Source organism: Camelina sativa, chromosome 14, assembly GCF_030686135.1.
Source record: "Camelina sativa cultivar CO46 ecotype springtype chromosome 14, ASM3068613v1".
NCBI classification, from domain to species: domain Eukaryota; kingdom Viridiplantae; phylum Streptophyta; class Magnoliopsida; order Brassicales; family Brassicaceae; genus Camelina; species Camelina sativa.
The window spans coordinates 15,414,587-15,429,517 of NC_141893.1; the positions used below are offsets into that span (position 1 = coordinate 15,414,587).

Sequence of the window (14,931 nt, forward strand, 5' to 3'; positions counted from 1 at the left end):
AAGGGTCGTCATTAGCTCCGATCAATGAGTTTATCTCAATCAATATATAAACCGCTCCTCCAACAGCTCTCAATCTTTCAGAACCTAAGCAACAATCCTCAGCTTTTACAAACCAGTCATACCAATGCTTTGCGACGTAGTCATACACGGAGTCTCTAAGAGGAGTTGGAACTATGGAGAAGGCGTTCAATGCGGAATAAGGTAAAGATAAATATGATACCACTCGAAGTGCAGCTGCAGAGTCAAAAGATGCAGAATCAAAGAGGTCAAATCCATGCTTTGGTTACAGAGCTATGGATTTTAACATGTTAACTACGGAATCAACTACATAGACTAACTATAACTAGGAGGAGTTATTCTCTCAGTAACTTAGAGACCTACTTCTCAGTGCAGATGTTTTCATCTCAATCTTAACCAAACTCGTAACTATGAAACTTGAAAGCAATTATCTCAAGATTTATATAACGGTTGATCCTTAATGGTAAAGTCAGAGACCTTCAATAATGAAGAGAAAACGCTTCTGAACATCCTCTCTAGTGACACACACCACTAAGGCACTAACTTCTAAGTTCTAAACAAGGCTCAGCTGCTTTTAGACTGAAGACAAACATAACTTTATCTTTCTGTACTTGTTAGCTCTGAATCCACTTCACACTTACGTTGAACAAAATTACTCAGATACAGATATAGAAAAAAATTCAATCTAGGATCCTTAGCACACTTACACCAACCAATGCTAATTGCAAAAAGAAATTCTCACAATTTTTCTCTTCAAGATGTTTCAAAATGTCCCACCACAATATCTCTGGTTCAAGTCAATTCAATGTTACAAGAAAAACATATTAAGAAATCTGCATAACCTTCTTCTACTTCCAGAATTCGAAATCACATTATCAAAATTCATATTTATTTTTCTTTTTTTCTGGTAAACATATCACAATTCAGGTTAACCAATGAACTGTAAAACATGAAGTTCCCATACAGAAATTGACCGGTTTCTTATTAAATTCATGTTCAAATCAAATTATTAGGAACCATACTAGGCTTTCTTTATTATTTACACCAAAGAGATAAAGTAAAAATACACAAATTACAGAAAGAGATTACATTGAATCCAACAAAAAAAAAGCAATAGAGACGAACAATTTAATAAAAAAAAGTATTAGACGTTGTGAGAGTTGTCGGGCTTGGCGTGATGAGGAGACAAGGGCGGAGAGGAGGATACGGCTATTGCGCCTGGAGGTGGAGCAGGAGCTCCATACACTTGTGGATTTGTACGGATCTCACGCCGGCCACGAGATTTGCCTAGGAAGTAGCAGCCGAATCCAAGTAAAAGACAAAAGAAAATTAGAGGAAGAGATATGATCACCACCAAACCCATCTTGAGATCTCTAGTTTTAAATATTTTTTCTGATTGTTTTTGTTTCTTGGAACTCTTGGTATTGCTTTGATTCTACTTCTTGTACATGCATTTATATGTGGGAGGCTCTGGAAGGATCTGATTCTGTCCGCAACGTTTATGTCTTGTAAAGCTTAACGTTTAGATCTCAACGGTCATTTTTTTGTGGTCCCTGTGTAATATGTTTTCTTCTATAGTGTTTTGTTTAATTTTAATATAAAGTACGATTAATTTTTTCACTGAACGCGAAAGGATTATTCATGAGCAACTTTGAACTTAAGATTAACAAAATAAATCCCAAGTAGATACATGCTTTATTATGTTGTGATATTATTAGATAATCAACTTAGGATCATCCTATAAATATACTAGTTTAAGGGAACTCTACAACGGACAAAGGTTGACACATCATAGTGCCACTTTTAATATTTGTTGTAAAACACTTAGTGGACTTCATAGACCGGCCCATATATAGTCCATGAGTATTCGGTCTCTCGGCCCGTGCACCTTCGGCTCATCGGCCCATCGGCCGAAGCCTTCTCGGCAACACTTTAATCTTATGTCGGTTTAGCTTAGGCCTTTGTACTCTATTATATATATATGCATGTAACCTCGAGTTTAATCAATAAGAATACACAAGAGATTTATCACTAAACTCTCTAGTTTACTACACGTTATCAGCACGATAGCCTCCAACCACCTAAAACCCTAAAACCCTAAGGCAGCCGCCGATTTCATCTTTCTCTTCCAAAACCCTAAACCGCCTCTTGTTCTTCCTCTCCTCCGAGACTTACCTCTTTGTCTCGAAGTTCTTTTGGTGATTCACGAGCATCTCTTAGCTCGTGATCAAGTTACATACAAAACCTGATCGAGGTTCGTGATTCGCGGATCGAGGGTGAGTTCGAGTGCAAGCGATACAAGGAGGTTCGTGGAAGCTGTTCAAGGTTCAAGGTTCGTGAGATATCTGAGGTCTTTAGCTCCCAGATCAAAACCGGTCAGACCCTATTGGTGTTAAGGTAAACAAAATTCGAAACCTCCTCAAAACCCTATAATCGAATTTGAACCTTAAAAACTAATGAACCCTAAAACATCCAAGTACACAATCTAACAAAGTTTAAATTCCTTAAATCCTAAAACTTAAAATCGGTTGTTAGGTTGTTAGATTGTTTGAAATTGCACCAAAACTTTGTCAAGCTTAAAATCTGAATTGATTGTTTAGAGTTGCTTGAATTGTTATGTTGCATAAGAACCTAGAACTGTATTGTTAGAATCATAAGATAGAAATTGATCAAACTGTTCTAGGAGATTTAAAACTTGGTTTGTTCATGCATCATAATTAAAATCGAAATTTGCTTAATGATGTTTAATCGGCTTCATGAATTAGTTTTTGTGTTCTAGGATTAAATCCGATTGATATTAAAAGTTATGTTAAAATTCTATAAAACTAAAACAATGAAATTGGAATTAAAACATAATTAAGATAAACTTCTAAATTAATTTAGTAGTTATCTAAAAAGATTAAAACAGTATTTACTAAAATCCTAGACTGAATAGGAAAACTTAAGAAAAAGGAAATCCTATCTAGAAAATTGTTGCATGCATTAGTCTATTTGCTTTTGTTGTTTTGCATGCATGAATTTAAACCATAAAACCATAAGTGGCAAGGCATGTTTCGGTCTCAAATACCGCATGGCCTAAGGCATGGTTCGGTCTCAAATACCGCATGACCTATTGATTGAGTGCATGGTTCGATCTTAAATATCGCATGCTAACATTCGGATGTCTATTTCTGTTTTATACAGATGGCAAGCCTTAAGAGCCTAGACTATGCTATCCTGAATGCTTCTGGTGACAACTACTTGCTATGGGCAATGAACACCAAGATCAATCTGAAGTCAAAGGACTTGTTCGAGTGCATCGAAGAAGGTTCCGTATGCATGGACAAGCAAAAGAATAAGTGTATCCAGCACATGCATCATCACATTGCTGAGAGTCTCAAGAATCAGTACCTATTCATAGAGGATCCTCTCGCCCTTTGGACAGCGCTTAAACGCAGATATGGACACCAAAAGACGGTGCTCCTACCAAAGGTCGAGTACGATTGGAAGCACCTAACGATCCAGGATTACAAATCCGTGGACGATTATAACTCTGAGCTTTTTAGGATTGTCTCAGTCCTTAGGTTGTGTGGTATTGTAGTGACAGAGAAGGAGCTACTGGATAAGACGTTGTCTACCTTTAGCCCTAATAATATTGTCCTTCAGCAACAATACCGGCAAACGAAATTTGCTGACTATGGCGAACTCAATGAGTGTTTACTGCTAGCTGAGCAGAACAATGAACTGTTGTTGATGAATAGTGCTATGAGACCTCCTGGTACAACCCCATTACCAGAAGCACACAAAGTTGATTTGGGAAAGAAAAGTGTTGCAGAGCCTAAGGAGCTTAAAGAGCCTAAAGAGACCAACTACGTCCACAAAGAAAGACACTACGGTCGTGGCCGTGGTGGCAGAGGACGTGGTGGTCGAGGAGGCCAACCCGGCCGCGGACGTGGTGGCAAGGGCCGTGGGTCCTTAAAGCCACAAACCAAGGCAAAATCGGTTTGTCACCGATGTGGTATGTCAAACCACTGGGCAAAGAACTGTAGGACTCCCAAACATCTTATTGATGCATATCAAGAGATCTTGAAAAAGAATCCAGAAGCCAACCATGTGCATCTCGATGATGAAGGAGACATCGATCATGAGAATGATGACTCCCTAGAGACTTCCGATTGCTTTAAAAATGATGAATGAAATTTTCGGTTTTATTTTGGTTTAATTCTATGCTTTAATTTATTTCTATGTATTGGATAATTGATTTGATTTAAATTCAAGGATTTTATTTTATTGCCTTATTAAATTAAAAAACAAAAAATTGTTTTATATAGAAATGACTGAGGATATGAGTGAGTTAGTGGTGGATAGTGGATCCAGCCACACTATACTAAAAGATAAAAGATATTTTATAAACCTCACCATGAAAAATGCCAATGTTAGTACAATTGCGGGTATAGCAAACTTGATAGAGGGCTACGGCCAGGCTCACATATTGTTGCCTAAAGGCACACATATTGAACTAAGTGATGCCTTATACTCACCCAGCTCTAAGAGAAACTTATTGAGCTTTAAAGATATAAGACTAAATGGTTATCATGTTGAAACCAAGGGTGAAGGAACTAAAGAATTCCTATACATGACAGAAATTGTAAACGAACAAAAGAAAGTCCTAGAGACTATACCTGCACTAGCCACTGGTTTATATCATGCTAAGATTAACATGATAGAGGCTAACTTGGCAAAGCACAGAATGTTCAATGAACAGTTCACTCTATGGCATGACCGGCTAGGCCATCCGGGTTCGAACATGATGCGTAAACTAATTAAGAGTTCGAATGGGCACAACCTTACAGAGAGAAAAGTTATCCCTAAACATCTCACTTGTGTAGCATGTGCACAAGGGAAACTTATTATAAGGCCATCACCAGTAAAAGTCACAAGAGAGACTTTACATTTTCTGGAAAGGATACAAGGTAATATATGTGGACCAATACACCCATCATGTGGGACATTTAGATATTTTATGGTGATGATAGATGCATCAACCAGATGGTCACACGTTTGCTTGTTATCCACAAGAAACCTAGCATTTGCTAGAATGTTGGCTCAGATTATAAGGCTAAGAGCACACTTTCCAGATTTTCCACTTAAGACTATACGTCTAGATAATGCTGGTGAATTCACATCCCAAGCGTTTAATGATTTCTGTATGTCCATGGGAGTGAGTGTGGAACATCATGTGGCACATGTCCATACACAAAATGGATTAGCTGAATCCTTCATTAAACGAATACAATTGATAGCTCGACCATTGTTAATAAGATCGAAGCTCCCTGTGTCGGCTTGGGGACACACAATATTACATGCAGCAGAGCTCATACGCATCAGGCCATCTAGTGAACACAAATATTCACCATCCCAACTATTAACGGGTCAAGAGCCAGACATATCCCATCTCAAAACATTCGGTTGTGCCGTCTATGTACCTATTGCTCCACCACAGAGAACTAAGATGGGACCTCAGAGGAGGATGAGAATATATGTTGGATATGAGTCTCCCACCATTATAAAGTATCTTGAGCCAACCACAGGAGATTTATTTATGGCCAGATACGCGGACTGTCAATTCGTTGAGTCCGAATTCCTTATATTAGGTGGTGAGACTATCAAGCTGGTCAAGGAATTAACATGGAATCAAACATCCTTAAATTGGCAAGATCCTCGAACTCTAGCATGTAATGCAGAGGTTCAAAAGATTATACATCTACAGAAGCTAGCTAATCAATTGCCAGATTCCTTTGCTGACCCAAATAGAGTAACAAAATCGTACATACCAGCTTGCAATGCACCAGTACGTATTGATGTTCAGAAAGAACACAATAATCAAGTTGCTACAGAGTCTAAAGCCCGTTTGAAACGAGGTAGACCATTAGGTTCCAAAGATAAGAACCCTCGGAAGTCTAAAGGTGCAAAACAGACCGAGGTTCAGGGAATTACAGAAAATGCAGACATAGCCGCGGCAAATCCTAAGGAGCCGAATGGGGTTCAGGACGCTGAACCTCAAGGTCCTGAAGGTATTGATAATAATGAGATATCAATCAATTATATAATGTCTGGAATTAAATGGAACCGTAAAGATGTCGACATTGATGATATATTTGCATACAAGGTAGCACTTGAGATAAATGAGGATCTAGAACCCACATCTATATTAGAGTGCACTCAAAGCAAAGATTGGCTTAAATGGAAAGAAGCTATTGATGTGGAGTTAAACTCTTTGAAGAAGAGAAGTGTGTTTGGTCCGATCTTAAGGACAACACCTGAAATTAAACCAGTTGGACATAAGTGGGTCTTTGTAAGAAAGAGAAATGAGAAGAATGAGATAGTGAGATATAAAGCACGGCTTGTAGCACAATGATTCTCTCAAAGACCAGGCATAGATTATGAGGAGACATACTCCCCTGTGATGGATGCAACGACTTTTAGGTATCTAATAAGTCTGGCTGTAAGAGAAAAACTGGATTTTGCGGTTAATGGATGTTGTAACTGCATACTTATATGGTCCACTGGATAATGAAATCTATATGAGATTACCAGAGGGTATTGAACTCAAAGATAAGAGTGGTTCTCGAGAACAGTACTGCATAAGGCTAGACAAATCGCTTTATGGACTGAAACAGAGTGGTCGAATGTGGTATAACCGACTAAGTGAGTGTTTAGCTAAGAAAGGCTATAAGAATGACCCAATCAGTCCATGTATATTTATAAAGAAGTTTGCAAACAAAGGATTTGTGATAATAGCAGTCTATGTGGATGATTTAAACATCCTTGGGACCTCTGGGGAAATCGCCCAAACTATAGAATACCTCAAGAAAGAATTTGAGATGAAAGACCTAGGCAAGACAAAATTCTGTTTGGGATTGCAGCTTGAGTACAGAAACAATGGTATCCTTGTGCATCAAAAGGCATATACAGAAAAGATACTCAAGAGGTTTAAAATGGAGCAAGCTCACTCATTGACTAGCCCAATGGTTGTGAGAAGTACTGAAGTGGATAAAGATCCATTTGCTCCTAAAAAGGACAATGAAGAAGTTCTTGGTCCTGAAGTGCCTTACCTCAGTGCTATAGGAGCGTTAATGTTCTTGGCTAGCCACACTAGACCAGACATATGTTTTGCCGTGAACCTCCTAGCAAGATATAGTTCTTGTCCGACTATAAGGCACTGGAACGGTATTAAACATGTTCTGCGTTACCTACAAGGAACGACAAACTTTGGTTTATATTATACTAACTATAACAAAGAAGGTTTAGTTGGTTTTGCTGATGCAGGTTATCTATCTGATCCACACAATGGTAAGTCACAAACAGGTTATGTGTTTACACACGGTGGTACTACAATCTCTTGGCGTTCTATGAAGCAAACTCTTGTAGCCACATCATCAAATCACGCAGAGATCCTAGCAATACATGAAGCCAGCCGTGAGTGTGTTTGGTTGCGGTCCATGACTCAGCATATTCGGACATATAGTGGATTGGAAGACAACAAGGAAGCAACCGTAATCTATGAGGACAATACAACCTGCATTGCACAGCTCAAAGAAGGTTACGTCAAGGGAGATCGGACGAAGCACATACTGCCAAAGTTCTTCTTCACACATGAACTACAAAAGGCCGGAGAAGTTCAAGTAGTGCAAGTTCAGTCATGCGACAACTCAGCCGATCTCTTCACCAAATCGCTACCGACTACAACGTTCAAGAAGCTCAAGCATCAGATTGGAATGTGGAGGCTTAAGGACTTGGAGTGATGTTTGGAACAGGGGGAGCAATGTGTGATGTACTCTTTTTCCTTCACCAAGGTTTTGTCCCACTGGGTTTTCCTGGTAAGGTTTTAATGAGGCAGCATCCCCTATGCACATTGCGTCGATCCCATCCAACATAGGCACGATCATCTCGTCCAAGGGGAAGTGTTGTAAAACACTTAGTGGACTTCATAGACCGGCCCATATACAGTCCATGAGTACTCGGTCTCTCGGCCCGTGCACCTTCGGCCCATCGGCCCATCGGCCGAAGCCTTCTCGGCAACACCTTAATCTTATGTCGGTTTAGCTTAGGCCTTTGTACTCTATTATATATATGCATGTAACCTCGAGTTTAATCAATAAGAATACACAAGAGATTTATCCCTAAACTCCCTAGTTTACAACAATATTAATTTATTTTAAGATTAAAACAATTAAACAAATATATTAACTCTCCGTTATTTATAAAAAAATTACATGTATAAATCTTCTAATTTAAATTTAATTTTATAAAAGTATGCATATACAACAAATCAATTGAATTTTAATTTCGCTAAGAGAAGATTCAAGCTTCTTGATCTGTTGTTTCTCCCTCTCGTTAAAAACATTTATAAGAAAATTACAGTGAGACAAAACCTTTGTCCGCGAGCACATTCCTGATCATATCTGCAACTACATCCATGAATCATGAATAAATCTACGCAATGTCGTGCATGTTGTTATTTTCCTCCCTAAAGAGACACGAAATTAACTCTTAATATTTTGATTTTTTTTTAAGCAACTCAAATTATCAAGGTTTTAAAAAAAAAGTAGAGTTAGCTTGTGTCTCTTTGTTGGGAAGAAAATAACAATCTCTTTATGAAAAAATCATAAAATCACCTCTAATGGGGACTCCATTCTATGAAGTGAATGTGACATCTTTTGTAAGATAATTGTGAACACGTTCACGGACGGCACTCGCAGATGTCATGTCACAAACATGCTTCAGCGTGCTCAAGTAAGAGGAAGATTAATATTTGTATACAAAAGAGCATAAAGAAAGTAATTGCTACATGTGGGATGGAAGGTCACTGACTCACTGGTCATGTGCTAGTCGCGTTATAGAATCAAACTTGAGGATCAATGACATAAGATGAGATGTGACAATGTGAGGAAGGTAAACACTATGTGCAAAAAAGGAATCATCCCTATTTATATAAGAGACACAAATTAGATAACTCATATATAATATAATTACTATAAGATTAAGTTATAAATAACTTGTAACTGATGTTACTTGTGGTGTGGACATTCACAGGATTCGACGAAACCACTAATCTAATTCGTTGTAACACTATTTCGTTATGCCTTTCATTATCTTGTTTTGCTAAAATATGTTACTAATTTGTATGACCAAGGGACTTGTTATTCACTATAACTCAGGGAACCTTGCAATCTAAATCGGCCTGGTCCGATCCAACCCATAAGCTTTTATCCCACTTTTACATATCTAGTTGTTTATCTTACGACCTACGAGCCTTTTTTCTTGAAATAAAAAAAGATATTCATCATAAAGAGCTAAATTCAAAAATAAGTATGATTCGATACTGAACAGATTATTGGCAATCTAATCCAAACCCACTAAAAACAGCATTAGTCCTTTTAAAAGCACCATATCCAAATCTAACAAAGCCATTACGAGAAACTAAAACATAAAAGATATCTTCAAAAGAGTTTTACTTCTCAGAGAAGAGCAAGACCACCCCTAAGAGCAAGAACCAGATGCAGAACAGAGCCTCCTTCAATCGCATAGTCTTTCGCCGTTTTGTCATCAGCCAACTGTTTTCCAGCATAGATCAGCCTGCACAAAAAAAAAATCCATGACATCTTATAAGCATCCAAACAAAACACTAAGTTACAACCAAACTTACATGTAACAACTTAGACAGGCAAAGAGTATACACCACAAACATTGTGTTATATAGAATCAGTACTAAACAAAGAACAAACATAGGAGCTACAAAGAGCTGTTGATGATATTGTTCCATAAACCCCAAATTGGGAACTCAAATTGGAAAACTAAAAACCTAATAATACCTTTGTTGAACAGGAGGGATGCCTTCTTTCTCCTCAACACGTTCCTTGATACGATCAATAGTATCGGTAGGTTCGATATCAATCTCAATCTCTTTACCAGTAAGAGTCTTGACCTTAATCATAGTACCACCCCTAAGCCTCAAGACCAAGTGAAGAGTAGACTCTTTCTGGATGTTGTAGTCAGCTAACGTTCGACCATCTTCGAGTTGTTTACCAGCAAAGATCAACCTCTGTTGATCAGGTGGTATCCCCTCTTTGTCCTGTTTTTATAATCATCATCAACATCCAAATTAGAACAACACCATAACCTAATCTTCCAATTCGTAACTTAGATCCGCTCAAGAATCTCAGATAAGCCTAAAACTATCGTCCAGGCAAAAAAATCAAGAATTCAAGAGTCCAAAAACACTAAGAGGAGGTGGGAATCGAAGAAGGAGGAAGAGATTAACCTGGATCTTGGCTTTGACATTGTCGACGGTGTCGCTGCTCTCGACCTCTAGGGTTATGGTTTTCCCGGTTAAGGTTTTGACGAAGATCTGCATTTTTTTTTTCTGCCTCAAGATTTTTGGCGTCTCTGGAATTATATATATGTGTATAAATATAATTTTTTGAGATATAGTTTTGAAGCATATGGAATAAATCCTTTTTTTTTTTTGAGGAGGATTTATATTGGAATAATATATGTTATTATTGAGAAGAGATTTTTTTATATGCGTTTGCCAACTTTAGAATATTTCATATTTTTCTCCATTTTTCTTATAGATTTTTTTATTAGAAAAGGAATAAGGAGAATGAATGACCTATGATGTTTGTTATATCATATATTTAATTGTGGCTTGAATATATTGAGTTTTTTTTTTTATTTTAAAAAATAATAATCTCAATATGTATAGCCACAATTAAAAAAAAAAATTGAGATTTTTGGTTTAATTTTAGTATTTTTAGCTTTTAAAAATTGAAAACTAGTTTTTCTAGCTAGATTTTAAAATAACAAGAAAAAAAAAAAAAACTTTAACTACAGGATGATACATTGAATTTTAAAACCAAAAAAAAAAACTGAAACAACAATGGTTGTCATTCATTTTTGTTGGAAGCTGGAACTGGAACTTAGTGTGAGATTCAACCAAGATTTCCCAATAGATTCTTCTCTAAATATTATGGTACTTATGGAGCATGTTTGTAGCATGGTGGAAGACGTGGTTTGAAGCAAAAACTTTGGAAAGACTCTGATTAAATCAAAGAGGTCAAAGATAAAGCAACAAGTTGTTTGTTACGTTTCCTTCAACATGTCACAGTTGGTAACCTGAAATGTCAAACGGATGAATCTTAGAAGCTCGACAACATCTCCATCGGACTTGAATGGATTTGTCTCTCTAGCTTACGTTTTGTTTTTATAGACGAAAAAAGAATTCCCATCCCTTCATGTGGAGTTGGACGAGCCTTGTTTGGACCATAAGAGCCATCCCAGTCGCATACCAAAATTTAAACACATCTCTCTAGTCTCTCTTTAACTACTTTCTCCCAACCACTAATAAAAACCCTCCACAGTCCACACCATCTTTACTCTAATGTGTTCACATCACTTATAGAACCCATGTGTTTTATCACCATCATATGTTTTCAACTATAGATTTCATATATATATTTTTGTATAACCATATGATGTTTGTCTATAGTCAGTGTCTTAATCTAGGTGAATTAGATTGATATGACTACGACCTCAGGAGACAATGGTCTTCATTTCTTGTTTATGTAACACAAAGAGGTCTTTCAATGGCCCAATGGATCAGATATTTCTAAACCCAACCCAAACACTCTTTTTCCCAATTCTTTTTGTTTAAAAACCTCATGACGATTTTGTTTATTTGTTTGTATATACAATTATTTCAATTCACTTAATTAGGATTTTCTTTTGATAATATTATTTGATTTTTACTGAAATGATATGTGAGCTTTTCTAAATTTGGTCTATTCAATTGAAATCAATTATTTAATACATAATCAAGCTACACCCACAGTCCCACAACAAGATGCAACGAAAAAAACAAAAATAAGTTACACACGTAGCTTGTAATAATGCATGAATGAATAAGAGAACTTAGAAATAGGTGGTTCTTAATTTCTTATCCATAATTTGTAAATCTGTCTACATCTTTGAGATTGATTTGTTGAATACTATATTAGTAACGTGGCTTGCTCTCGTTTCCTTCAATTTGGTGAGAGTCTCTCAGCGTTGTAGCATCACCACTGGTCAGTGTTGGTATGCTTCGACCATTTCCATGAAATCAAGCAGCGCGATAGGTTAAACAACTTTCAACTGATCACTATAAATCTCATCAAACTTTAAAATATGAATGGATTCCTCTTTCTATCAAGCTAACATGTATAAAAATCTTATTTCTTTCTCAGATACAAAATTTCTAAGAAAAAAACTGATTATATTTTTGGTGATTCCACCATATTTCCAGAACCAAACAAATAAATAAAAATAACGACAAGATGACACTTTTCCACCAGAAAAACGGGAAAACAAAGAAAAAAAAAAACAGCTTCCGTATACAAAAAGAAAAGAATAAATATCACCCAACAAAGAAAAACCAATTACATCAGCAAAAATCCGGTTTACTCATTCTTGGCAAAACATGAACCGAAACCGGTTCAAGCCCATAAGGAACCTCAACATTCCAAATCATCGCCGGCTCCGCCACAACATCCACCACAACAATCTTCCCATCAACCGTAACAACACAAAGCTTCCCGGCAACCGCCGTAACTTGCGTAGCTCCTTTAAGCATCTCCTCACCACCTTCAACCACCGCAACTTCACTCCACTCTCTCGTCTCTTCATCGTATTTTCTCACTGTCCCTCTCCTCTCATCCACCGAATAAAGAATCTCTTCTTCCATCGCGGCCACCGGACCTCTCCATCCAGCCACCATCTCCTCCGGCATAGCTTCCCATTCATCTTTAACGACGTCGTATATAGCTCCTTCTTTAATCGCGTCTCCTTTTACGTTCACCATTAAAAGCTTAGTTTTATATCCAACGGCATCTATAGCTTCTCGACTAAACCGTAAATCTCTCATATCTCTCAATTTCTCCCAATTAAACCGCCGGTTATTGGAAATTTGATCGGTTAGATCTAATTTCTCGGTAGATTTAGCAACGCACGATGAGAACTGTGAACTTATCCCGCTCGCGATGTAGATAGCTCCGTCGCAAGCTCCGGTGGCGCACCACCGTCTCGGAGATCCGATTTGAGGGCCGGAGCTCCAGGATGACGAAACTGGATCGAAAATCAACGGGTGAGAGATCGCCGGAGAGAGCTGTTGGTTACTTCCGGCGATGAGAATGAGTTTACCGGCGGCGGAGACGCATTGAATCGGTAGATTAAATGAGATAAACGACGGATGACGGTAAAGAATCCGGTGAAGAGGCGGGTAGGGTGGAGGAGGAGGAAGCGGATCCCATTTGGAAGAAACCGGGTCGAAACACATAAACCGAACAGACGGGTTGACCCGACCCGGATCTGAGGTCGTATCGACGAACAGCGCGTAGAGAGACGGAAACGGAGGAAATTCCGGCGAGTAAAGAAGACGGCGCCACCGTGTACATACGGCGGAGAGAAGCGACGGACGGCGGACGAGAGAAAGACAGATCTCTGAGATGTGATCGGGAAGTCCTTCGATCAAAGCGGAGTCTTCGTTTCCTGTGAGTGTTTTTCTTCGTTTCGCCGGCAGTGATTCTGCGGCGGCGGTAGCCATTGAACACGGCGGTTTCAGTTTTTTCTTTTTTTTGAATTATTATTTTTTATTTATATTTTTGGTTTGGTTTGTTTATTAATTGGGGAAGAAGATAAAGGAGGCGTGAAGATGTAATGAATGAGAGGGAAAAGTAGAAGTCATGTGTAATAGAGAGCCATATATCAAAAAAATCGAAAAGGCCAAAGTTGGAAAGTGTTAACATCTCTATCATTAATACGTAAAGCTAACTCATATAGTAATAAAATTTATACATATATAGCATCATTATATGATTATATTAATCAAGTGGGTATTAATTTAATTTAATTTAATTTAATTTAATTTGTTCAGGGAGTTTGGCTACCTAATATCGTACATTATTTACATTTTCTTTATTTTCAGACAATGCAAATCTATATTATATACTCGTGTTCTATGTTTTTATATAATTATCTTTTCTAACTATTAATTTCAATGTGTATCTCATTCAATTTTTGTCTTCTTTCATTTCCAAATTTCAAATAGGTCTACACTTAAAACGTGATTTTTTTTTGTTTGTTTTAGAACATTGTCCCGTTTCTATATTCGGATGAAACATTTTTTTTTAGAGTTCATTCTCACAACAAATTCTTTTTTATTTTATTTTTTGTTCTATCCAAAATTTTGAATGTTAAACACGAAATTTTGGCATAATTAACTAGTCAATAATTTTTTTTTTAAAAAATTGAGTAATTTGGAATAAACATGTTTTGAAAATGGTTGTTAATTTTGAATTTTTTTTTTCAACTCTTTAGTCTTTACAAATTACAATATATGAATTTTCTGAATTATTGAATTAATTCATCTACTATATTTTTAAATATATATAATTACGATTATTTAAATAAATTCCCCATAATCATATTTGTGTATAAAAGACCCATGTTAGTATTATATATGTGTACGTATATTATTGAAAAATTTTGTAATCGATTTACTGATAATTATGATAAGGTCCAAAACTTCCCTTTAAGAGAAACTTCTATTATTCATTTTTGTATGAAAGAGAAAAAAAAAAAAAAAAAAAAAAAAAAAAAAGAAGCGACAGAGACATCCGTATGGTGTCGTTTGGTTCCGTTTGGGTAGTCATGTGTGTGATCCAGATTCAGCATTCTTTCCTCAATCTTCCTTTTTTTTTTTATTATTATTATTTTTTTTTCAAACCACTTGCATTCAATACTCAAATGAGAAGGTTCATACAAGCAACAATTATACAACAACAAGAAAAAATAAGGGTACTCCCCAATGCCACAACAACAATTTTTTTTTTTTTTGTC

At 36.9% G+C, this 14,931-nt stretch overlaps 4 protein-coding genes across 4 annotated transcripts; 1 reads left to right on the forward strand and 3 right to left on the reverse strand.

Moving 5' to 3' along the window:
• Positions 1–979: 979 nt before the first annotated feature.
• LOC109128809 (uncharacterized) lies at positions 980–1,478 on the reverse strand. The gene has a single exon (XM_019235849.2). The coding sequence runs from the start codon at positions 1,379–1,381 to the stop codon at positions 1,163–1,165; it is 219 nt and encodes a 72-aa protein (XP_019091394.1). The 5' UTR covers positions 1,382–1,478; the 3' UTR covers positions 980–1,162.
• Positions 1,479–3,201: 1,723 nt separating this feature from the next.
• LOC147928255 (uncharacterized) lies at positions 3,202–4,500 on the forward strand. Its single transcript, XM_087486077.1, has 4 exons — positions 3,202–3,494; positions 3,582–3,775; positions 3,833–3,999; positions 4,438–4,500. Exons 1-4 carry the CDS (start codon positions 3,202–3,204, stop codon positions 4,498–4,500), a joined length of 717 nt encoding a protein of 238 aa, XP_087342203.1.
• A 4,685-nt stretch (positions 4,501–9,185) lies between these two features.
• Positions 9,186–10,881, reverse strand: LOC104741748 (ubiquitin-NEDD8-like protein RUB2). The gene is made up of 3 exons (XM_010462661.3): positions 10,322–10,881; positions 9,873–10,132; positions 9,186–9,636 (listed from the first exon to the last, which is right to left on the reverse strand). Exons 1-3 carry the CDS (start codon positions 10,412–10,414, stop codon positions 9,519–9,521), a joined length of 471 nt encoding a protein of 156 aa, XP_010460963.1. The 5' UTR covers positions 10,415–10,881; the 3' UTR covers positions 9,186–9,518.
• Positions 10,882–12,289: 1,408 nt separating this feature from the next.
• Positions 12,290–13,829, reverse strand: LOC104741749 (F-box/kelch-repeat protein SKIP25). Its single transcript, XM_010462662.3, has one exon. It carries the CDS (start codon positions 13,634–13,636, stop codon positions 12,479–12,481), a length of 1,158 nt encoding a protein of 385 aa, XP_010460964.1. The 5' UTR covers positions 13,637–13,829; the 3' UTR covers positions 12,290–12,478.
• Positions 13,830–14,931: the final 1,102 nt, after the last annotated feature.